Below are 26,040 nucleotides of genomic sequence, written 5' to 3'. Positions count from 1 at the left end.
CATAGGGTAAAAGGGAAAGGTGGGATTAGGAAAGGGAGACTGTAGGGGGGGCTTACAATGGAGATATTGTCTAACATGACTACGATTTTTTGCATATATACTGCCTTTTACAGGAACACCATCAGGCCCAGTGACCTGCGATGCTTGTAACCCTTTTCTACCTTGTATAATTTTGAATTGCACCACCTCTCCATCTCCCAAGCTTGGGATGCATTTTTCAGGGTTATTCTTTTTAATAGCAGTTCTATGCACGAATATGGCTTGCTGGTTGTCACACCTTGTTATAAAACCATAATTTTGCTTAACATTATACCATTTTACTATCCCTAAGGTCTTAGTTACTATGATCTTTTCCTTTTTCCGAGTGGCTGCTGTTTTCTGTCTCGCTGCGTCTTTGCTCTCTCCTTCGGTTGCTCCCGTGTTGGAATTGTCGGGGCTGCTGGTGCCTGCGCGCTCTTCCCGGGGTCGCGTTCGGGGCTGCGCGGGCCGGGCCGGGCCGCGCCGCTCAGTTCTCCGTGCGTCGCCTCCTCTGGTCGCAGCTTCGCTGCCGCTGCCGGGCGCTGCACCCACATCTCGGCCGGGCCCCCGAGCGACGACCCCCCCGTGTCCTGCTCCAGCGCACGTCTCGGCTGGAGTCTCTGGGTGCCTGTTCCCTTCTCTGCCTCACATGACAGCCAGATCAGGCCCATTGTCAGCAGGAGGGATGTGCAAATGGGGGATATCCTGGGGAAAGCTAGCCAGCATGGAGCACTGCTATTGTGATGCCAAAATTCTGGTGGGGAGAAAGGTTCTTGTGTCTCATTTTGCAAGCTTTGAAATCCATTCACAGTCTAATGTTCTGTCAACAGTGCTTCATGATGAGAATTCTGAAGTCCTTTCAAAGAAGCTTTGCCTGAAAGAGAACAGGTCTGGCTTGCAGTGCATCATTGCTCGGCAGGCCTTAGGAAATCACTTTGTTGGCTGTTACCCACCTACTGCCTGAAAACCCCATGTGAAAGACTGAAGCTTTGACAGCTGTGACAGTGCCCCAAAGAGAAGTCAGTTAGGGACAAAATAATGAGAATTATTGTGGTGTTGGCAGGTCAGGTACCAGGTGGGTGAAAAAAGGACCTTAAGCCATCTGTAAATAGCTTAACTGAGAATCAGGAAGGGGAAGGTGCAAAGAAGGGAAGAGGCAGAAACATCGAAGGAATGAGAGGACTATGTACAGAAGTTGAAAGTAGCAAAAAAAAAAAAAAGAGTAATTGGATAAAATACTGAAAAAATTAAGCAAGGCTTCTCCTGGTGCTGAATGGTGCACTGGGGGATGCTGTTGGCAGCTTTGGGTGCCCATCCCAAAGCCATCACCTGTTTTTCCTGACAGGTCCAGGCAGCCTTTTTGACAGTGTTCTTCTGCAGGGCACACAATCAATCATAAGCCTTTGAATAGTTTGTTTTCAAAACGAAGAGAGTGATGTCAAGTTTGTTGTAGAAGTTTTCCCTGGGGAACACAAAATGCATTTTGAATCCAGTTGGAAAACATAGTTGTCCATTGCTTGAAAAAATCCCCAAGGAGATTTGTGGTACTTCACTGAATTCTCCTACCACTGTGCAAAGATTTCATTAAAAATAAAAAAAAAAACCCGCTTTTTATTTTAAATGTATTAATTAGACCTCTAAGTACTTGCAAGCATAGACTCTACTGCTATCAGGATCACCTGTCAGCAGGAAAATATATCTAAAGAATCACCTTCTGAAGGGAATGCCATACATTTTAAAGCAGTTTTGTTAGTTTGTTTGCTTATGTAGAGCAAGAAGAAATGTGCAACCTGAAGCCCAATTAGACTTCATTTACTTAGGGTGGGGATAAAAGACCTATGCATTAGTGTAAAAATGAGTGTAACAAAGGTCGGTATCACAGGGTTTTGGAGCATGCTTGGGTGCCAGCCAGGACCCACACAGAAGGTGGCCTTCAACATGCTATGTTGGTCCAAGTGCCCCAGGGCTAGACATCCCATTGTGATGTCACACTTGCTGTCACCTCGCAATGACCTGTGATGTCTCTAGGGTTAGACTGTGACCTCACATCCCTTGGGGCTTTCATTCAGGCACAGAGGGAACCTGACTGAGGCTGGCTCAGGTCTGATTTCCTGCCATGTGTGTCCACAGGATCTGGAGGATTGAGCACAGGGACAGCAAGGGATCAAGGTTTCTCCGTTTTGTTGCACTGTGTGAGACGCTTTGGTAGTGCCAGTGATGGGGAGCAGCTTCTCAGGACTCCTTGAATTACCATGGAGAACAGACAGAGCCATGGGAACAGAGTGGAGCTGCCCCATTTGCCATGATAAGCAAGAGGGTGTCGCTTATGTGATACCCTGTGGCCATGAGTTCTGCATGGGCTGCATCCTGCGTTGGGCAGAGAAGAAACCAGAGTGCCCACTCTGCAGAAGACTGATAGAGTCTGTCAGGTTTTCTCTGCAGGAACAAAAATACCTAGAGTGTGTCATCACACCCCAGGGAGAATCACCAGAGACCAGCAGCCAGGCACAAAGATCTCTTGGCCTTCTGGATGGAAACAGCTGCCAGCGCCCTGGAGCAGCTCCTCTGCAAGGGACACCCTCCCCAGCTGAGCAGGGGCCTGCAGGGACAGAGGCCGTGGGTAGCCTCCTGCCCAAGGTCTGGGCAGAACTTTTCCAAGAAGAAGAACATGTTCTTGACCCCATGCTGTCCTGGCTGCGCCAGAGGCTAGAGGCAATATATGGGTCCCAGTGGTGGCTGGCAGTGAGAGCAGAGAACAGCATCTTGTACACTCTGTGCCTCTGCGGTCCAGATGGGGAGGTCATGGTCCAGATGCTGCAGCCTCTCCTGGAGGAATATACAGAACAGCTGGTTGATGGCACTGTCAATTTCATTGTTGACCAATGCAGTGAGGAGGCCCAAAGGCTGCTGCACTCCCACACTGCTGGGAAGCAGGACAACAGCCCTGAGGCCATTTCCCGCTTCACCAGCTCCCAGGGAGAGGCTCCCACCTGGCATCCAACCCCTGCCAGCAGCCCTGATGGCTCTGACATGGAGGACCAACCCAGCACATCAGAAGTTGCCCTCTGTGCCCTCCGCATCCTCCAGCCACTTGTGCAAATTGGTACAGAGCAGGTGCAGCTCCAGAAAGAGCATGAGGATGCAGTGGTGGCAAGTTCCTCTGGCCAGGGCAGCAGCCACAGTCCCTCTGTGCCTTGTCAGGACTGGGAACACTCGCACAGGGGGCCCTGGCACCCCACAGAAAGGAGGGCCCCCAGCCTCCAGGGTTCTCCATGGAGTACAGATAGGCCAACAGAGAGACAGTGGAGCTGCCCCATCTGCAATGATGCTCAAGAGGATGCTGCTTATGCGATGCCCTGTGGTCACCAGTTCTGCCTGGGATGCATCATGCATTGGACAGACAGGAAACCAGCATGCCCAGTCTGCAGCAGAACGGTTTTGATTGTCAAGTTTTCTGTGCGTGAAAAAGATGACTATCTACAGTGTCTTGTCACATCCTCCGGAGAGTTGCCAGAGACTCGCAGCCAGGCAGGAAGAGCTCCCAGTCCCTTGGACAAAACCAGCCTCCATTGTCCCATGCCATCCCTGCCATCTTATCCACAGGAGACATTTTCCCCAGCTGAGCAGGGGACCATGAGGCCAGAAGCTGTGGGGGGCCTCCTGCCTGAGGTGTGGGCAGAACTTTTCCAAGGTCAAAAGCATCTCCTAGACCCCATGCTGCCCTGGCTGTGTCAAAGACTGGAAGCAATATATGGGTCCCAGTGGTGGCTGGCAAAGAATGCAGAGGGACGCATCCTGCAGGCCCTGTGCCTCTGTGGGCTGGATGGAAAGGTGTTGTTCCAGATGCTGCAGCCTGACCTTGAGGGATATACAGCACCACTGGTCTATGGCCTTATTAATGTCATTGTGCACAGATGCAGCATGGAGGCCCAGAGGCTACTGCAATCCCACACTGCTAGGGAGAAGGACCATGACTCTGCAGCCAGCTCCACTAGCTCCCGAGGGAAAAATCCTGCCTCCCCTACAAGCAGCCCTGAAGGTTCTGATATGGAGGACCAAGCCAGCACGTCACAAGCTGCCTTCTGCAAGGATACTGACTGTCCCCCATCTGTGTCCTTGTCTGCAGAGCAGATACAGGCCCAGGAGGAGCTGAGGGAGGTGGAAGAGACAGATTCTACCCAAGGCAGCAAATGCAGACCCTCTGCTTCCATCCAAGGCAGGAACTTCTCACATGGGGGATCCCAGCACTCCCGGAAGAGGAGGGCCCCCGGCCACCAGAACTCTCCCAGCCCTGCAAGAGGCCACTCCAGTGGTGGCACAATCAAGGCTCCAGCAAGTCTTTATACAAAAGACAGGAAATAAATTGTTATTTCCCTGACACAGTCATTGGGTACTGCTTTGTCTCCCTTCAACTGGGGCCTGTCCCTGATCCCATGACCCTCCATAATCCAAAGACCCACAGAGTCCCAGGACCCTGTTGATGGTACCTCCTCCTGCAGGAAATCCTGCTGCAGCCATGACAGGTGAAGAGGTTCTGAATGAAAAGGGAGCAGTGCATTTACATAGGAGAATTGTTGGGGTCTCCTCCCCCTGGGAGAGGGGCCCTGAGGGGAGGCACGGGGTTCCCTGCCCCTGGTCAGCCTCGTTCCCCATTGGTTGGTTTGTGTTTCCCTGCACGGGCAAGGACCCTCAACCCAGACTGTGAGGGTTCCTGGGCAGAGCCCCGGCCATGTGGCTGGAGAAATAAACATCTCTGAAACATCTACCAAGAATCTGTCCATATATATTTCTTTTCCATGGGACTCCTGGTTTGATATATGCGTGTTACAGTAATCCCTGCTGTAACAGAGAATGTGCCAAATAAAGGCACATGCACAGATGGAATAACATGCTGCTCCATGCAATGCCTTTCTCTGTGGCCAAGGGAACAGGAAAGATGCTGTGGTCCCTTGGTGGGAGGGGTTTCTGGCCAAACAGGCTGGCAGGATGGTTGCTGCCCGCCAGTCATGACAGGCCATGTGACTGAAAGGATGGTGTCCCTTCCAGGGTACAAGGCACTGGGGCTTCAGAGTACAGCTTCTCTAAATCCAAACACAAATTTGTAGGGATAACCAGAGTTCTGTGGCTGGTCACAGAACTCAGAGCAGATTGGCTCTGGCAGAAGAAAACAGTGGCCTTGATGCTGCTTGTAAAGCTACACTTGCATGAAGAAATGGGCTTCCAAGAAGATGTGCCTTATCTGACCCCTTGGCTAGTCCTCAGTCGGGAAGGGTCTGGCTGATGGAGTGATTCTTCCTCCCTTCCTTACTTCCTCTCTCCTTCCCTCCTTCCATTTCTCTCCCCTTCCCTCTCTCTCCCATTCCCCTCTCACTTCCTTCCTTCCTGTCTCTCTTCCTCCCTCTCTTTTCCACTTTCTCTTCCCCGTCTGTCTTCTGCCTTTCTGTCTCACTGAAGAGAACAATTGATGGGACAGCACATCCCAGCAAGACCAGGATCTTGGTCTTCCTGGAGTAGAAAGAAGGTTGTCCCTTAGTCTGGAGGGACAACTATAGCTCCTTATGTCTAAGGGATCAGGCTCCATTGCTGGTGTTTTTTAGGAACACCAATACAACAGCTGGCCAGGACCACCAGCTTCCAGAAGCATGGCAGACGTGGTAAGTGGAGAGGGACCTGGAATTGTGGGCAAGTGCCAGTGGCAGTGGATGGGAAAGTGTGGTGGTTTAATCCAAGTCATCAACCAAGCACCACACAGCCACTCAAGTATTCCACTACCAGGGACAGTGGAGAAAGAACTGTAAGAACAGAAGTTACAAAATTTCTGGGCTGACGTAAAGACAGGTAATAGGTAAAGCAAAAGCTGCACACAGAGGGAAAACAAAACAAGGAATTAATTCATTGCTTCCCATGGGCAGGCAGGTGTCCAGCCATTCCCAGGAAAGCAGAACTCCATCATGCATAACTGTTACTGGGGAAGACCAACACAACAACTCTGCATGTCCTCCCAGTCCTCCTTCCTCACTCTGCTTTACATGCTGAGCATGATGCCATTTTGCAGTTACTGCATCAAAATTCATCCATTCCATCTTTGCTTCCTCTGTGTAACTGAGTGTTCCTGATCACCCAGAAGTTCTTCCTGTGTACTGCCATGCAATAACAAAATATTCTCCAGCACTGCCTCCAAACCTGCCTGCCAGCTACTGAGAGCATTGTCCAAATGCTTCTTGAATTCAGACAGACTTGGTGCCATAACCACTTCCCTGGGAACCTGTTCCAGGGCCCAACCACCCTCTGGGTGTAGAAACTTCTGATATCCAGTGTAAATCTCCCCTGATACAACTTCATGCCATTTTCTTGATTCTGTCACTGGTTACCAGAGTGAAGAGATCAATGCCTGCCCCTCCACTTCCCCTTGTGAGGAGCTGTAGACTGCTAAGTTTTCCAGTGTTTCTTCTTTTGCTTTTTCTTATTAGGAGGCCTCATTGTGTCCATCACTTTTCCTTCACAGACTGTGTCCACACTTGGACTTCTCATCCTTTTTTCCTTTGTCTTGCACTTTGTCTCACTGTATGCTAGATACCCTGAAAGGCTGTATTCACCTGTGTAGCAGCCACTGAATTAAGATAGTTTTGTTGAGATCATTTTCTCTCACTAGACTTATGAGCTCCTCAACTGTGCTCTCCATATCAAGTTTTGTATTTCCTTTATCCAGCAGATTTTTCACTTTTCATCCTGCTCTTTTCTCCAGAAGTGGTCCTTGATCTGTTACTTTATCTGTTTCTTGACCTGCTTCTTTTATCAGAGCAGTAGCATCTGCTGTGTTGTCCCCTCTCGCCCTACAGACCTCTCCATTCAGTAAAGGGTTTTATTCTGTACAATAAATTGCCATAAATTGTGAACAGTAGCCTGAACCCTCCTCTGCAGAAGGACTAACAGTCATCTTCAACAATCTTACAAAAAGCAGAACCTCTCCAATATTTACTTTCCAGTATTTACTGTCTCTTCTATAATATTGATTGCTGTCTCTGCTTCTTTATCTCGTTTTGCCTTTTTCTTCACTACACAAGTGTGATCTGCTTACTTCTGTGAATGTAGTGTTCTTATGACTCAGAGCCAGAGCCTCTCTGGCTCCTTGTAGAGAACACAGAATCATAGCATGGTTGAAGTTAGAAGAGATTTGGCATTAGTGCAAGAGGATCAGGTCGGGGAATACTTTAGCAAACTGGAAATAATGAAATCCATGGGCCCCGATGGGATGCACCCATCAAATGCTGGGTGTTGAGGGAATTGGCAGATATAACTGTGAGACCCCTCTCAGCAACCTTCGACCAATCACAGCAAATGTTGGCACTGCCGAAAAACTGGAGAAAGCAAATGCCATTTCTATCTACAAGAAGGGTAAGAAGAGCCCTTTCCTACCTTTTCCTGTTACTTTGGGTATTGTAAACTATTCCTTGCAGAATAAAGAATAGAATTATGTTCACGCAAGAAGCTCTCTGGATGTGGTTTGCAAGGTTTCTCAGGTGATGCAATAAACAATTTCCCATTTTCTTCTATGAAAGATAAAGGCATATGATTTTGGTGAAAGTTAAATGACATTTTGACCAGTTCTGTTGTAAAGGTATTCTGTTCCCTGTTGAAACTCAGTAAAGAGTGCTGTGCAAAACATTTTTGATGTATTGGTCTGGAGCAGGAATAGTATTTTTGGACAATGAATATGTAGAAGGATTATGTCTGTTATGTAGAACATCAAAATTAGTTAGCACCAATCCAAGATTAGATACCTGTTATGCAAATATTGATGTAATTTAATGCAATGCCCCTTATTCTTGGTAGTTTTGTTATCAGTATGTCTTTACAGACCAAAGATACTATGATGTAACCTTTATTTAGGGGACATACTTTCATTGTTATGTTCTGTATACTTATCTAGATCATTAGCTTCATGCAGCATTTATGAAATAGCCCATTGACTTTGTATATGGCACTTCTAAAATTATTTCTTTTGCTTTGAAGTGGCCACAGCTGCTGGTAAATTGAAGAGCTGGGATTATGTTTGGGGTATATTAGCTGTATGTCAGAGGGGAGAGACTCATGTTTCTACATTTGACTTGTAAACATGAAAACAAAATTATTCTGGTGGTAGCATTCTAAGCTTGTATTGTTTTGTGTGCATTAGTAAAAGATGACAAATACCTCTCAGTAAAAACATTTTGGGATTTTGGAGTTCAAGCCATTACATGGGTAAATGGATGGGTATATCCAAGAGAAGTTCACTGGAGCTTGCTAGTAGATATACGGTAGAAAATCCGAAGTAACCTTAGTAACCTAAAGTAACCTTGAAAGTCCTAAAGTAACCTTAAACTTTAAATAAACTGTCTTGAACTATAAAAAATAGAGTTACAAAGAGAACTTCAGAAAAACAAAGGTAACAGTTTTACAACTTCTACACATATTATGTCAGAATTAGATACTCAAATCATATCACATTGAACACGGTTGTCTTGCATTTTCCTTAACAGAGACTACTGAGAAGAGACGATCACATCAAATAAAAACTGCTCACATAGTTGTTCAAATGTTTCGCTTAGGTAACAGATTGGTACTCAACGATATTTTGTAAATTCTGGGGAGATCTCACCTTGATACTGATCTTCTGAGCGCTATCAGAATGTAGAATTAATTTTTACTCAGGTAATTTTTGTTCTGCATTTCTCTGTGTGTAGCACAAAGCACATCCACTTTGGCAGTATTAATCGATAAAATGGATCCATGGTAATCATGGGAAAAGAGGGAGATAAATATGTAAAGGTTAAGTTCCCTTAGTTCAATAAAGAACTTTCACCTGCCACCAAATCCAACTGTGGGTTTAAAATCAGAGTATTAAGTTAAAGAAGGGGTTTATTCATTGTAGTTCATATCATTGTAAGAAGGGTTCTTAGAAGAATAATCTAAATGAAAGATTTTCTTTCCTTCTTATATTTCAGTGAAAACATTACACAGATCATGCAAATAGATGAGAAATTAATAACAGAACAGAATGAAACTGAAAGATGATTTATGTATATTTGCATTTTGGCTTTATTTATAAAGAAGAAATTTATAAGAAAGGCAAGCTGTACACTCATCAGAGTCAGAACGAGTAACTAAGAATGCCACATTCTCTTTTAGATCAGTTATTCATTATTCAAAAAATACTTCACACCCTATATTTGGCTTAAGGCACAGAAGTGGAATGGACCTTGCTAGTTTAGGTGACTGCGTTCCCTTCCTAATAAATTTTCTTTTAGTGCTTCTATTTATAAAACCTTTTATGTTCATTATATTTATGTTTTTTCCAATTTAGACTATTATCAGTAGCAATGTAAAATAAATAGAGAGCTTAAAAATTTTAAATAATGCTCTTTATCTTGGTTAAATTATTGCTTTGCTTTCTCATTGGAAAATCACTTTTGGTCAAAGAGGAAGGGGACCTCACCTCTCAAACGTGAAGCGACAGCAGTATCTGGAACAAGGAAAACATATTTGATATTTCAGAAGAGTCAAAGATACAAGGTGGCAAAGATGCTTTCATCTGTGTTTTCCAAGTTCAGACAGGGGGAAATAATTTACTGCAAAAGTTAGAAGGCTTTGATTCATTCTTCATTCTCAATGAGAAAAAAATGTCAGCTGCTTGTAGCTAGGTTTGCTGAAGTGAGGCTTAGGTTGGCCTCTAATTCATGCTTGGACACAATTACAGTATAAAAATAGTAATAAAAGTTTGTGGTAACTTGGATTGTAGTTGTCTACATCTATTAGCTAAATAGCACATGCTTCAATAAAGATCTCCTACATGTATGTAATAAAGCTGGGTAACTCTAGTTGCAGGAAGTTCATGTGCTGTTACACACAGCAAGCCAGGTAAACAGCCACTACATTTGTTGCCTTGTGTACAAGCAAAATTTCCTTTTTGTACAGAATTATACACGGTGGTGTGGTTATGTATTGTATTTCTCAAAGATTACAAAACAGTCTGCTACTGCTAGTAGCCCCTCAGCTACTGCTTCACTTATTTGTGTATATGGGCATGGTTCCTTCTGCTGTTCTTCCCTCTCTCCTTTTTCTCTCACCTCCTTTATGGGCACTGTGAGAGAGAAATATGTGTGTATTCCTTTCTGACCTGGAAGGTTCTTCCACCTCTCTTTGCGGCCCTGTCTCCCTTTCCACCACTATATAATGCTTTCCGCTTTCCTACTATTGAAAATTCAACATTTTATACAGTCAGGTTCTGTAAATTTACTTCCTGTCTGCTCCCTGAATGGGGCCACAGTGTGAGTTTTTAACAGTTAAAAACTATGGTTCATAAGAATTTTATACTTATTATACTGTAATACTGTCTGCACTCAGCTAAATTGGGATCCATAATGCCATTGGCTGTTTAGGTAACAATTCATACGGGCAAAATCATTGGAGGAGAAATAAGGAGATGAGGGGATATGAAAATAATTTAATTTTATTATGTAAAGCATAACGTAACTAATTAGATGTTGACTATGTAAAACTGACTATGCAATTAAGTACTTATGCCTGCATCAAGAGTGTCCTGGGAACTGAAAACAGTGTAACATATTTGTTGATGGAGTCACTAGTTGCTAAAAATCTTGTTAAATATACATGTTAAGTTGCTATTCATGCAGTTACACATCTCTCTTCTTGCTCCTTCTCATCTGTATTCTAATTTTGACGGACATTGCCTTTCTTTCTCTCTGAGCAGCTCATGATACGGGGTGGAACCTTCTTTGCTGCAACCTCTGACAGCTTCGCTCCACAATGTCAGGAGGAATCTGAGCTCACCTTTCTCTCACCACCAGTGCTAAGGCAACAAAGCCTTCTACCCCTGCACCCCACCATTAGCTTTTACTGTACATATACAGCAAAAATTCCTCCTGTATATGAGCACCATTTCACAGGTCATGAATGCCAGCTCCATCTAAATGTATCCTAGATTTTTTCCTTTTACACTGCTGTTGGGGTTTTAGGAGCTCTCCTGGTTTGTTTTTTTTTTTTCTGTTAAAGGAATTTTCCCCATACATGTTGCTAGGGGGACAAATTGCTGGGTATTTAAGAAAAACAAAGACCTAGCCATTGTGGGTGGGGTGCATCTGGCTACTCTTTTGTTTCACCTGAGCGTGCGGTCAGTTCGGTCCCGGCTGTTTGGACTGACAGAGAGGCTGCTTCCTTCGGCTGCTTTTCCTTCTGCCAGAGAAATCCCAGGACCCCAAGCCCGCCTTCCCTGCCCCGCTTGGAGCCAGGCTGTGGCCACCCTGCCCCCCGCTGTTGCTTTGAGCCTTCGCTACGTTGTAGCCCTGCTCGCCCTGCCTGCCCAGACCTCCGGGGGGTTCCCCCTTTGGATACATCTCCTCTGTCACCCGGGATTTGTGCTCGTCCCTGCTGTTCCAGCCTGCTGCTCCCGAGGGTCCGGCCGGACACCGGGATCGGCTGCCCAGCGGTTTGTGAAGCCTTTGTTCCATCCCTTCCCGGGATCCCAGGGCACCGGTGCCGCGTGCTCCCCGATCTCGCTCCGGAGCGCCCCCTGCAGCCGCGGGGGAACCATCGCACCTGCCCTGCTCACCGGGAGCCGCCAGCGCCCCTGCCGGCTGCGAGCGGAACTGCACCCGAGGGGAAAGGGCCCGACAGCCGAGAAGGCTGGGACTGGGTTTGTGATTGTTTGCTGGTACTGCCATACTTATTGCTGTTTGTTTGACTGGTTATACACATATAGATATATAATAGTAAAGAACTGTTATTCCTATTTCCCATATTTTTGCCTAAAAGCCCCTTGATTTCAAAATTATAGTAACTCGGAGGGAAGGGGGGTGGCATCTGCCATTCCAAGGGAGGCTCCTGCCTTCCTTAGCAGACACCTGTCTTTCAAACCAAGACAAATGCATAAAACCTGAACTAATTTTTTCTAATTTATTTCTGTTTTGTTTGCTTGTATGATTTTTTTAAATAAGATACTGTAAAAAAATCACATATGTCTGCAAAAATGTTCAAACAATACCTTCACCACAACTATGCAGACTTTTTTCTGACATAAATGATGTCAGAATGAATACTTGAGTACTGCTGTTGTCCTTTGTTGGAATAATACCTAGAAATATAAATGTAATTTCCTATTCATACATGCATTTTTTATACTCTGAAATTGAACTTCTAGATTCTTCTCTAACTGTTCATGACGGTTAGAAGGCAATTATTTTCTTACAAGCTGTATTGCTTCATATGTCTGGTTTAGTATAGCTGATGGTGAATTCTTAATGACTGCTAAACCACATCAAAAGTATGAGGTTCTGGACTTTATCTGAGCCCCAGAGGTTCCTTATCAGTAATAAAGTGCTTGATGCTTCAAGGGAGATACTACACATAAATCCACAGGGAAGTAGTAGTAGTGCAGATGAGATTTCCATTCAATGTTAAACTTGTCAAATATTTTACTAAAAGCTACTTTTTTGAAAATACTTGCTTGAAGAGGTACATTTGCATTTTTCCTTAAATGAAAAAAGAAATTGGGGACCTCTGACAAATTCTGTTCTCTGTGTCCAAGTTAGTCTCTCTCCATATTTCTGGGAGAGTCTTAATTCCATGTTCATGGAGACAAAAGTAATGTAGAAATACCACAAAATATTCCTAATGTTAAGTTTAAGCTTGTGCAGTTTCAACCACGTTAAACTGTCACATAAATGTGACAGTTTTTAAGTGCTTATCAAAAATAGCTTGTTCATGAGGTACCAAAGCACTTGTCAATTGTTTACATTTGAATCAATACTCATGTAGAGTGTAGAAAATAAAAGTATGTTGGCTTGCACTAATGGTGAAATTTATAACTGAAGGATAAAAACTGTAATTTTAATATCCAGTGAAGGCAGAAATTGGGGAATTGACCATATTTATGACCTATATATATTAACTCCAACTGCTTATATATTTTCTGGATTGATTCTTCAGCAGCTTATGTGTAGTTATCATTAAAGCCATCTTGCTGTTTTACCTTGCACAGAGTATAGACATTAATTGTGGTATAGCAGGTTTTTCACTCTTGTTTTTATGTTGTGTCCCTCCCTTACCAGTATCAAGAGAACTGTCTTGCTTCAAAATCTCTTTTCAAGCTGCTTTTTATAACCAAAGCATATTTAGATGGAGCTACTGCCTTAAAATGCTATGTTAGCAAACCCATTGAGGGAAACTCTTGCACTTAGTTGTGAGGTAGTTGTTCATTTGTTGATTTTTGTAACTCAAAGTGTCAATACTACCTCTGCTTTTGCCTAAAACCCCCCCCCATATGGTGTGTAGATATTGGTGGTAAATAAATACGCTTGTAGTCACACAGCCACATAGCCAAGATTGAAGCTCCACTATTAGGTTTGTGTCGGCAGGAATGGGTTAAAGTTTGGATGACTGTTGAGAAGGATTGTAAATCACTCAAGTGACCTTGCAGTTGGAAATAACTCTTGATAAGCCTCTGAGAACCACAGTCCAGCGATCCTCTAGCATGAACCATCTCTGCTTGTATGCCTCTGCCCGGGTGCTGCTTTGGGGATCCCCTCATTAGCAAGGTAATGGAGATAAATTTATTGGTTTTGTTCTAACTGCAAATTTGTAGTTGTTCTGGCTGCCTGCCTGTGTCAGCTCATACAGTTTTAAATAACACCAAGAATATCTTCAAAACTTAACTAACTTTATAGAATTAAATAATTATCTGTCCCGTCAGAAGTGAGGCACGTCATGCTTTTATAAATACATGAGTCAGGGTCCTCATGTTACAGTATTTTAAATCCTTCGTCTCTTTTTTTTACCGCATGGATTTCAGGTATTTGCATATGTTGAATTCATTATGTTTTTTGCCATCTGGTCTCATAAAGTCCTGGCACAATTCTTCTGGCAGACCACATCCTTACTGGCCTGTCTAACTTAGCATCAGCAGCAAAGTTGCTCATTTCAGTCTTCACAGGGTTCCCTTTTTTTCACAGAGTTACGCTCAGGAATGTACTGGATAGCCCAGGTCCCAGCTCTGATCTCTGAAGAACTGTAGTGGCAACTTCCATCCATTGCAGGAGTTAACCATTAACTCATACTCCCTTCTCCCATTTCCTTCCCACCTGTTAATTATTTATCAAACTTTACTCTTAAGATCTTATTTTAGGTGTAAGACTTCTTTTAAGGCTTAAGGTTTCTTTCAAAAGAAGGCCCCTTTAGGGGACTTGGTGAGAAGCCTTTTGGAAATCCCACTGACTCTATTAACTAGATCCTCATTGCTTACTGATCCTTTTAAAGGCTTTAAAAGCTTTTCCCTGCTATAATAAACACAGCCAAAGTTTGCATTTTAAAAATGTGTACGATGAGACAAGTACCAGGTGATTACTGTGTATGGTATGTAATCCAAAAAACACTGTTTAGACATCTGGGTCACTAAGCTATGTTAATTACTCCTAATAAAAGGCTTTATGTCTTAACTAAGGCTTTACCATCTAGATTAATTAATTTTTCAAGGTATGTAATGATAACTGTGTGATAAATACATAGCTTATGGAGTGTAGGGGTTTATTATTTGGAGGCAATCTGTAAGTATGTTATGAAAATGTGAAAAACACTTCAAATATATATAAACTTCTGTACCCAAAATAATGCAAACATAAACAGGACCACTTCACTAAACATATGAATTAATTATTTTCCAGTGTCTTTAATTCTAATTGTATTGTGATCTACCCAATATGGTATTGGTGATTATTTTGCTTAGGTCAGATTTCTTTCATGCAAGATATTAGGAAGACATCTGTAAAGGTATTTAATTTAATTAAGGAAACACTCTTTATTTTAGACACATTTTTATTTACCTTGCATTTGTGCAGTTTGTTTCCAGAGTCCATGATTGATAAGTTGTGAGGCTTTGAAAATGTTATTAAAATTTATACCTTAAAAAAATCACTGTATGGAATTTTAAAACTTGTAAAAGAAATGACTGAAGCATACTGTAAACATGTTGATAGCCCATACTGACAATGTAAATAAAACTCCTACTGCATTAATGTTGTTTTGTACTCAGCTGCAGATACATGCGGTGAATGTAAAAAGCCCTTTGCAGAAGACAATGGTGCAGCACACCAGGTTTCTTCTTCAGTTCCTGAACCTGATAAACGATGGGAGAACAGCAGTGTTCAGTGCTTCGGATTTCCCTGTCACTGGGCCAGCTCCATGCCAGGCACTACCCTAGCACCAGCACAGGCTGGGACTGAAACGCAGCTCTGTGGAGAACAACCTGGGGGTCCTGCTGGACAACAAGCTGTCCATGAGCCAGCAGTGCCCCTGTGGCCAAGAAGGCAAATGGAATTCTGCAGTGCATTAGGAAGAGAATTGCCAGCAGGTCAAGGGAAGTAATCCTGCCCCTCTGCTTAGCCCCGGAAATACCACACCTGGAGTTCTGTGTCCAGTTCTGGGGTCCTCAGTACAAGAGAGACATGAAGCTGCTGAAGGGGTTGCACTGGAGGGCAACAATGCTGGTTAGGGGACTGAAGCATCTCTCTTACCTAAGGAAAGGCTGGGGAAGCTGGGTCTGTTCAGCCTCAAGAGGAGATGACTGAGAGGAGACCTGATCAACGTCTGGAAGTACCTAAAGGGAAGGTGTCAAGACGATGGAGCCAGGCTCCTCTCGGTGGTGCCAAGCAATAGGACAAGAGGCAATGGGCAGAAACTGATGCAAAGTAAGTTCCACCTCAATATGAAGAATACCTTTTTTTTTCTGTGCGAGTAACCGCGCATTGGAACAGATTGTGGACTCTCCCTCACCGGAGTTACTCAAGAACTGTCTGGATGCAATCCTGTGCGATGTACTCTAGGATGACCCTGCCTGAGCAGGGAGGTTGGAACACACGACCCTCGGCGGTCCCTTCCAACCTGACCCATTCTGTCATGCTGTGAGTCACGGCGCCCAGCCCTCCCGCGGGGCCCGGCCGCGCCCCGCTCCCCGCCGGCACCCGCACCGCCAGCGCGCCGCGATTTCGGGGAAAGCTCCCACAGCTCCTGGCCGGGGCGGTCCCGCCACTCCCGGCCGGCCGGAAGCTCCCGCCTCCCCGGGCGAAGGCCGTGGGGCCGCCGCAGGTGAGGCCGCCGGGGCGCTACAGGTGTTGGGCGGCTGCTCCTGGGTCAGTGGGCGCTCTCCGCTCGGCTTGTCCTTCTCCGGTGCCGGCCGCCTTGGGACCTCGCGGCAGTTCCCTCCCGTCGGGTGAGCCGAGCGGGGCCGGCGAGCGCCCGGGGCCGCGCTGAGCGCCGGCCATGTCGCGGAGCTCGCAGGGCGGGCGGTCCGGCAGGTCCCCGCTGCCCCGCGGGGCCAGCCCCGGGTCCGCCGCCGCCCCCGCTGCCGCCGCCTCCGCTGCCCCTGCAGCCTCCCTTCGGCCCCGGCGGGGGCACCCCCAGCCCCGGCGGGCCGGCAGAGCTCAAGCCGGTTCGGCGGTTCATTCCGGACTCCTGGAAGAACTTCTTTAAAGGGAGACGCCACCCCGGCTCCAGCTGGGATAGCACGGCCTCCGACATCAGGTACATCTCGGACGGGGTCGAGTGCTCGCCGCCTCCCTCTCCCGCCCCGCTGCAGCCGGGGACCAAGGCTGTGCCTGGCTCCTACACGGACCCTTTCGGGGGGTCGGGCGGGAGCTACAACTCTCGGAAGGAGGCCGAGGCCATGCTGCCTTCCGGAGACCCCTTGAGCTCGCTGGAGCGCCGCGCCGGCACTGGGCAGACGTACAGCGAGCGGGTGGAGGAGTACCACCAGCGGTACGCCTACATGAAGTCCTGGGCAGGGTTGCTCAGGATCCTCGGCGTGGCTGAGCTGCTGCTGGGCGCCGCCGTCTTCGCCTGTGTCACCGCCTACGTGCACAAGGACAACGAGTGGTACAACATGTTCGGGTACTCGCAGCCCTACGGATACGGGGCGGGCAGCGCCTATGGGGGATACTCCTACAGCGGGCCCAAAACGCCTTTCATCCTGGTGGTGGCGGGAATGGCGTGGATCGTCACGATAGTGCTGCTCGTGCTGGGCATGTCCATGTACTACCGAACTATCCTCCTCGATTCCAACTGGTGGCCTCTGACCGAGTTTGGGATCAATGTGGCCTTGTTCTTCCTGTACATGTCGGCTGCCATAGTGTACGTAAACGATACCAACCGAGGTGGGCTCTGCTATTACCAGTGGTTTAAGACGCCGATAAATGCATCTTTTTGCCGTGTGGAGGGAGGTCAGACTGCAGCAATCATCTTCTTGTTTGTCACGGTGATCATGTATCTAATTAGTGCGGTGGTTTCCCTAAAGTTATGGAGGCATGAAGCAGCCAGGAGGCACAGGGAATTAATGGAACAGGAGGTAAGTTATTAGTTATCGTTTTCTGTCTACCTGTTACCACATGATGGGGAGCACTTTTAAGATCTTACCATGGCATAGATGGAGTTGAAGCAATTGTCTTGTCTGCAGCAGGGCTATAGCCTTGAGGCTGAATTTTAACCAGCCATACAGTATTAGAAACTGACAAATGAAAGGCATTTTTAAGGTGTCAGATCCAAAGTCTTGGATACCTTTTTTTTTTGGTTGTTTATAATTCACCTTGGGTAAGGACCTGGCAGTGTTCTCTTCATAATACTGGGCTCTATTCCTGAGTCAGCTGTTGAACTACTTCCTAGTGTGTGTTTTCCAAACAAAGGAAGAAACGAACAACGTTCATCTGTTCAGCAGGGTTAGGTGGCTTAAAGCCACCTAGCATTTATCTGAAGACTGTGCTTTCAGCACATCAAGTGCTAGTGTGCATAAACCTAAGAATGTGAAATACTGATTTTTGTTTTGCAAGCAAAACTCCAAGCAACTTCTTTATGCCTTTTCAGCTTTCCTCACAATAGTTATCAGCAAATATTAGTAATAACAGCATTGGCTAAATTGCAGTGTCTCAAATTGCAGTCAGCTGCATCTTTTTCATATAAAATATTTTGCCTGACTACTGGCCTTGCCCACACTAGAAGCATTCGATACTTGCCTGGTTAATGATAAACTATAACAGTAGGGATTTAACACTCATACCTAGAGAGTTCAAAGTAATTTGTGTAAAACGTCGTTCATTTGAAAACACCAACAAAAAACCCTTTAAAAAATGAGTAAGTTAATATAGCGTGAAAATTAATGTGTGTTAAATGTACATAAGCCTAACTTAAGGAGGGGTCAGCCTTTACATGATTTTAGAAGGAGAGAGAGAGAGAGTTTGAAGTTGCATTTCCTCTGTTCTGTGACTGCAGTCTGATTTGCAGCATTTTCATTTAACACTGGTTTCCATAAAACTGAGACTTTTCTTTTGGAAAGTAATTATAACTCTTCACTAAAAGTTTTTTAACCGACTGATAGTATGTCCTGCAAGAATGAGGTGATTGCCAGAGTTACACACAAGGTGTTAATTCTTCCCTGTTACTATCCAAGTTTTTTTAGGCCAGTTACTAAACATTTCTAAAGGGAATACTTTAATAAGAGAGATTAGACTCTGGAGAGTGCTGTGCAAAACAGCTGCAGGTTGAGCTACCGGTTAGTGCACTGTTGTGTGTTCTAGGCAATGAATTAGGCTCAGAGTGTTAGTGAGTTAACATGGGCTGGAATGTGAAATAATAAAGGAGCTTGGGAAGTGGATGGAGTATTTCCTGCAAGCTGTTCCTTACAGCTGTGCTCTGGGAAATCCTGTTGTTCTGGGGTTTGGGTGGTTGTTTTCCGTAAACACTCTTTAAATTAGTGGATCTGAAAATATTCTTGTGCTAAATTTCTTCACACCTAAATATAAATGTAATTTTCTGTAGAGTATTATTTTGAAAATGTTTATATTTTAGGAGTCTGTGCTTTTGTATACTATCTTTGCTGAAAATAAAACTTAGTTATTTCCTTTTTTTTTTAATTTTTTTTGTTTTTTGATAGATGAAAACACAATCCACTTTTCCAGAAAAGAAGGTAGGAAATAGGAATTTATTTTTGTGTTTACTGGTAATTCTAAATGGTTATTATTTTCCTTGTGACTATTTAAATTTATTTATTTACTTACTTATTTGACTGGGAAGAGATGGGGTTTCGTTCTTCAAGTTAGTTTGGAGAGCATTCCCCTGCCTAGAAGATTCAAAAGAAGCTTGTTAAGAAGTTACTCCTAGTTCAGCTAGGTTATAAAATCTATAAAATTGTAAAATAGCAGATGTGATGGCTACCTCTCTACGTGCACTTGCCCTTTTCTACGAGGTGACAAGTTCGGTAGCATTTATCACAGAGTTTGGCAGACATGACTAAAACAGCAGGTCGTCTGATGATAGGTTTTAGACACTCACTCCTCCTAGCTGTGTGCCTAATTTGCAGGAGAGCCAGCAGACGCACAGTGCTGGTGCCCTGTGAGTTTAGCTTCTTCCTTGGTCTCTGAGACTACTCCAAAGACCCCCTTGCCAGTTTTAAAGCATCAGCAATGTGAGTGTTTCAGCCACAGAAACTGTTATTGCATACACTGCAAAGATTGTATAAGGTTTCCAGAGAAATTACGGTGTATTAATTTCAGTCCTAAATGTCTCCTGTTAGACACTGTGAATTTCTTACCACTGTTTTCTCTGTTGATTCAGTACTGGATCAGGATCCTTTTGTTTGTCTTCTAACAAGATTGCACATGTTTTTATTTGTGGATCAAGGGATGAATGGTGCAAAAGGAAACAAGGAGAAAAGGGAACTCCAGAGAACTGAATTATTCCAGTTCATTTACAAATTAAATGAATACCGAAGGAAACTTCCATACACTATTTTTTAAAACAAATCTTTCCAAACCTGCAGAAGTATTTATCTGTACTGCCCTTAGGACAAACTGAAGAAAAATACTGTGTGACAAGCATTACTGTAACTCATTGAACTGATTTTCTAATTACAATAAGAGTTGTAAGAAATATCTGTGACTTCCTTCTACTACTCCTCAATACATGTATCTCGGTCTTCAAACAAGTTGTGTATTTTGTGATTTATATAAAACTGATTTCATTATGAACAAATTCTTTCTCTTTTAAAACAGTATGAAGATGATGACAGACCAAGGGAAGAAGTCAGTTACAGGCAGCTCAAATCAGTGGAAAGAAAACCAGAGCTACTTAATGGTCATATACCTGCAGGCCACATTCCTAAACCTATAGTGATGCCAGACTACTTAGCGTAAGTGACTTGATTTTGATGAACCAACTTAGTGGAGGATACTTGAACAATGTTTTTCACTCTGCATTTCTCCTGTATACACTTGTGGTTTCTCTCCCATGCATATGCTGTGGGAACTCATAATTGTGTTTTAAGTTAACGTTAAGAGGTAGAGAGGATGGGGCTGGTATCAGTGGCATAAGACCAGTAACTATAAATAAGGAATCTCAATTTAAAAAACAAACTTCAAATGTTAAAGCAGAATTTAGCAAGTACACTAACTGCCAAAGGAACAGAAGACCACCATGCAGATATTAGAGGGAAAAAAAAATAAAATACATGGGAAATTGCCTTTTTAGGGCCTGAAATTTGACTACTCTTACACTTTGTAAGTGCTAAATTTGTAACATGCTCCCCTTTAAAGGGTAGGCCTTTCCAAGTATGATGTCATAAATTAATTTTTACACTATTTGCTGTGGGCACAAATAGAAATAAGGGAGGTTTCACCTGAATATTAGGAAAATTTACTTTTCTCTGTGAGGGTTTGCACAGGTTTCCCATAGAGATTGAGTCTCCGTGCTTGGAGATATCAAAAGCTGTCTGGACACAGTCCTGGTCTAAGCGTTCCTGGTTGTGCAGGAGGTCAGATCAGATAACCTCCAGACGTCTCTTACCACCTCAACTATACTGTGATTCTCTGATTTCAATGCTTTACAGATATGCAAATTTCAGGAGGTTATGAGACTAGCAAAAAAATACAGAAGTGCACTGTCAAGGTGGAGAGTCTAAGTGGTGTTAATAAGTTGTATCTCTAAAACTAATTCTTGACATTTTTTTGTTTTTCAGGAAATACCCTGTAATTCAAACAAATGAAATGAGAGACCGGTACAAAGCAGTATTCAACGATCAGTTTGCTGAGTATAAAGAACTGTCTATGGAAGTTCATGCTGTATTAAAAAAGTTTGATGAGCTGGATGCATTGCTGAAACAGCTTCCATACCATCCTGAAAGCATATATGTAAGTACCTTTGAAATGGGCTCATGGAAAATAGTGCTATTAGGTGGTATTAGGCAATTTCTGACTGTCTTTCAGCTAGGGCACAATGTCTTCTAATGCTGGCTGTGACTTGGTGCGAGTTTCCCTATATGTTACATCTTCTCTGGGCATTAATTAGGGATACCAAGTTCCAGTTATGATGTATACATGGTTTTCTGGGCAGGGGGTTGTTTCTTTGTTTCATACAAGTAGCTTTTAAGCTCTAGTGAGTCACAGTTGATGTATTTTCATTATTTCTCAAATACAAGATTTACATCTAAAATGTTAGAACCACAAGGTACTGATCAGATGAAAATTCTGATGAGTATTTTGTAGAATTTACATGAAGATGTTCAGCACACTCAAAGTTTAAAAATCTGTGGTCTCTCATTAGGAACAGGAAAGGATATCAAAAGTTCTGCAAGAATACAAGAAGAAGAAAAATGTAAGTGTTTTTAGATTTACATTGCTACTTAATCTAATGACTAGCAAAGAGAGTGTAAATAGCCAGTACTTCTGACACTAGGCAGAATTGAGTACCTCAGGGCATCTGTAGCTATTACAGTCTTCTTAAACTTCGGCAAGGTTTGGACACAACCCATACACTCATGCCAACAAGCATGCCAACAAGTTTTGAGAATAATGATTCCAGTAGCCACGTGTGGGGAAAAAAACCCAAACCACAACCCAACAGTTGAGCATTTTCATCTTCTGAGAGTATGCTTCATCTCTTAGCATTCTGCACTCAGAAGACTAATTCAGTTATAGTCACTGACTGACACAGCCAGCAGATGAAAACAGAAAACATAGTCTTACCCTTGAAAAGAAGTTTTGTATTTTTTGAGGAACGGAATTTAGACACTCTCAAAAAGTAATTTTCAGTGCAGTCCAAGAGGTTTCTCTTTTTAAATGCAGGTAGCAAATGTGCATCTGTGTTCCATTAAAAACATAATGCATTACAAATACCATTTTTTTCTCCATGGAGTTCAGAGTTTGTGTCCATGTTAGTTAAACTTCATTGCTTTTTAGGGGGGGAAAAGATTTATTGCACATTTATTGCAGTAAAAATATATGTATAAAATCTAAATTATGTAGTAGGATGTCATTTATATTTGCAGATTTCTGCTTTAAAACAGCTGTTTTCTAAGTAACTACAGCATATAAAAGCAGAACATCTTCTTCTGGCCTTTCATGAAGGAAGGGGAAACAGGAAATAAGAAAGGGCCAGGGAAAAAGAGTGTGATTTTTGAGAATATTTACGTACTGTCCTTTTAGTCAAGAACCTAATTGATACTAGACTGTTCTTGGAAGAGTATGGGAGCCTAATATATTAATGTAAAGGTTTTTGTATTTTTGGCAGGATCCTTCATTTCTGGAGAAAAAGGAGCGTTGTGAATATCTGAAGAATAAGCTTTCTCACATAAAACAACGAATTCAGGACTATGATAAAGTTATGAATTGGAATGTAGAAACTTAGCTATGCCTTCACTTCATGGATACTATTCTCTATTTTTTAAATTGATATGCATATTTTAACCTATTTATTTACTCTTTGAACAGTACACTTATGGGGATTACTTAATCACTGTCATATATTTGGATGTTGTACATTACTGATAGTTTTGTAAGCAGATCAAATTGTAATTGAAGTTAGGAGATAAGTTAGGAAACTAATTCTGCTTGCATTAGTGCAAATACTGGCCTCTTAAATATCAATACTTTATTTGAAAATACTTCATTTGCAGACTTTCAAAGCCTACGGGAGAAAGCAGTTTCCAAATACCTTCTGGAAACTGCACAGAAATACTGTTAACAATTTTGGATTTTCTTTATATGTGACATCTTAATGATATCAGAAAGATATCATTAAGATGCCTGTCTGGGGTTTGATGGACTGCCTAATTGCATTGAATAATTGGGGCAGTTTAGAAGCTAGTTTACTAAGAATTTTTGTATTGTATTTCCAAATGCTGTATGTTATGCTAGAAATTATCTTGAATTTTGCCCAATGAGAGGGGAAAAAATGACTTCTTATTTAAGCAGCTGGGGGAGGGGGACTTGGGTTTGTTTTTTTTATTGCCCTCTTCAGAGATGATGCAACAAATCTATACTTGGCCTTAGAGGAAAAGAGGTACAGGAGGAGACATATTAATGTTCCATTAGTGTTGCTATGGGTCAGTGTGCTCTGCCTACCTTTCCTGGATCATGCTGTTGGGGGTACATGTGTTTAAGGGCTTCACTCTGCATCAGCAAGTAACAGGACTTTTTGTCTAGGCAGCAGCTGTTAGTGAACTTGGCATTCAGAGAGTAAGTACAGCAAAATGAATTCTCATTCAAGGTATAAATTGTTAGTAGCCTCTAAAAAGGCCAGGTAAAACGTATTAAAAGACATACTTTCCAGAGCATATTTGCATAAATTCAGTATATATTTTTATATTTTCTTGGGGATATTATCCTGGGGATAGGTTTGTATGTGCAAGTATTTTCATAAGCCAGTAAATTTTCTCTTTGTATCCTTTTTCACATCTTTATTTACTTTATTAACTTTTTTTTTACTTACTAAAATGGTTAGAAGCATTGATAGTTTCTCTGTACAGTTTTCTACTACTGAAATTTGTCTGTTCTGAAATGTTTTTTAATATAAAAACCCCCACCAGTGTAGCCATATTACTCTAATGCTTATAAAGACGTTTTGTTAGAAAAAAGTGCATTGATTACAGTTACTGCAAATTTTGTTAGTGATTTGTTTCTTCTTTGAAAGAAAGTTTTTAACTTCTGCCTTAATTTAAAGGAACAACATCAGGAGAGCCGTTTCCAGTTTAGTATGGTCGTGGTAGTACTACCTGTGCTCTTCACTGCTGGAAATGTATTAACACACCTCACTCTGACCACTGTAGCCCTTCTGGTTTTTAAGCCATTGTCATTCACACTGCAGTCCTGATGGCCATGCACCCACCTTCCTATTTGTAAAATTGACATTCCAATTTTATCAGCCACTTAATTCCAAGAGCTTTAGTGGATGAAGTAAATAGCCACAAAAAACAAGATGCTATGGGAATACTGAGAGAATTTGAAAACTTGGCACCTCTTAATTTCAAAGCCTTCAGTCTCATCTGCCTGGAAGGTGCCTCAGTATTTTTATCATTCTGAGAACAGATGAGTGTCAGTGCTTGTGCTCTCTCTCTTTTCAGTGCCTCTCTCTCTGGTTCTTGTTTGTGTTTATTCCAAAGGAGAAACCTCTCTTCTTTATAAAGGAGATGGGCCAATTTTTTATACTTGTGCTGAATACTTGTTAAATTGTTCTTTGTAAGAGAAGTACTTGTCCAAGTCTCCACAATCTAAATAAATTACCTCTCACTGTACACCCAGGTTTCTCGGTTTTTCTCAGTGAGAGTTCTGGGCATTGCTTCAGTAACAGAAGAAGATTAATGCAAGTTTGAGGATCGACTGGTGTTCATAAAGTGCTAACAATAAACTGACTGATGTTTTCTTTGGAAGATTCACAGTCTGCACGCTTAATAGGTCTTCTTTCTGTAGGACAGTGAGACCCAGCTCCAGGCTCCTTTTGACAATGGTCTGAGTTTCAGTCTTTGAGAAACTGGCTCCTGGTCCCTCAGACAGTGTCTACATAGCCTTTGGAGAACCATCATGCTGCTTCTTTCCTGCAAAGTTTCCAACAAATGGATTGGGAAAAGGGAATGCCATACCTGTGCCTAGAATGAGGAAATTAAGCGGAAACATCTGTATGTGGGTTCTCTGTTTCCCAGCAAGATGCCAAAGGTGTGGCCAAGTAGATTTTCCAAACGTTGGGAAGAGAAGCTGGGACAAAAATAGTCCCTTCTGCCCGCCTTCTGAGTTCCAAACAGGATTAGTGTAGGGCATGACAGAAGAAAACTACCATCCTAAGGTACACAGGCCAACCAGTAAATTACAGTAAATTACTTGCTCAGCCCTGTATCTGTTACAGGCCTCAGGACTGCTGAAGCACTTCTGGTGTGTACAATCTGTGCACTGGTTTTGCTCTAACCTACAAATGGATGAATGAAAAGGGTCTTGTCAACATGCTGCAGACACGCTGAAGAAAAATTATTAGTCTAAGATTAGTCTAACATTTTCATCTCTCAGAGAAATGAAATAGGAATTAATGGCTGGAAGCTGAAGCAAGTTGGAGCAAGACAGAAATTAGGAGGAAAGTGAGGGAGAATCCCTCAATCTGAGTTACCATCAGAACTATCAAGGGAAGTGGTCTCTTGATATCCTTAAAGAATAGATGGCATACTCAAGACAAAACTGAATTTTCTAGATGATTATCACCTCAATCTCTCTGTGCAACTCCTAATCTACACTTCTGCATGTATGTGTAAACAATCTGCTATGTGGTCTTACTCGTGACTGTGCTTTTGCAGAAGTTAGTTAACATGTAAATGAATCACCGAGGAATACTGCCCTACATCAATGGGCATGCCTTTAGTTACAGTTTGTCCTCAAACAGGAGTGTATACAACAAAAAGTTTTATCCTTCAGTCTTCCTGTTAGAAAATGCTTGCCTGGCCCCATAGATCTGCAAAGCAAGATGCTGAAGATTTTTAGCGTTTCTACAAATATAATAGTTTCTAAACTGGATTTTTGTTTCTTCTTGTCTTTGTAAGCAGTTGGGTATCCTCGATCAAAACAACTCTGGCAAGATTGGCATACTTTTTACTAAACCGTACATTTTTTCAGGCCAGATAAAGTGGTGCCTAAAAATGTACCCAAAAGTTTGTCTTGCACAACAGTCTGACTAGCT

At 43.1% G+C, this 26,040-nt stretch overlaps 1 protein-coding gene across 1 annotated transcript; it reads left to right on the top strand.

The window, feature by feature from the left end:
- Positions 1-16,023: 16,023 nt before the first annotated feature.
- Positions 16,024-24,616, top strand: LOC104689774 (MARVEL domain-containing protein 2). The gene is given in 7 exon segments (XM_039566675.1): positions 16,024-16,410; positions 16,412-17,407; positions 18,986-19,018; positions 20,103-20,239; positions 21,065-21,236; positions 21,649-21,699; positions 22,615-24,616. Coding segments are annotated over 7 exon segments (1,590 nt in total). The 5' UTR covers positions 16,024-16,326; the 3' UTR covers positions 22,732-24,616.
- The last annotated feature ends 1,424 nt before the right edge of the window (positions 24,617-26,040 follow it).

This window comes from Corvus cornix, chromosome Z (assembly GCF_000738735.6).
Source record: "Corvus cornix cornix isolate S_Up_H32 chromosome Z, ASM73873v5, whole genome shotgun sequence".
Lineage (NCBI taxonomy): Eukaryota > Metazoa > Chordata > Aves > Passeriformes > Corvidae > Corvus > Corvus cornix.
This window is presented reverse-complemented; position numbering and strand designations above follow the sequence as displayed.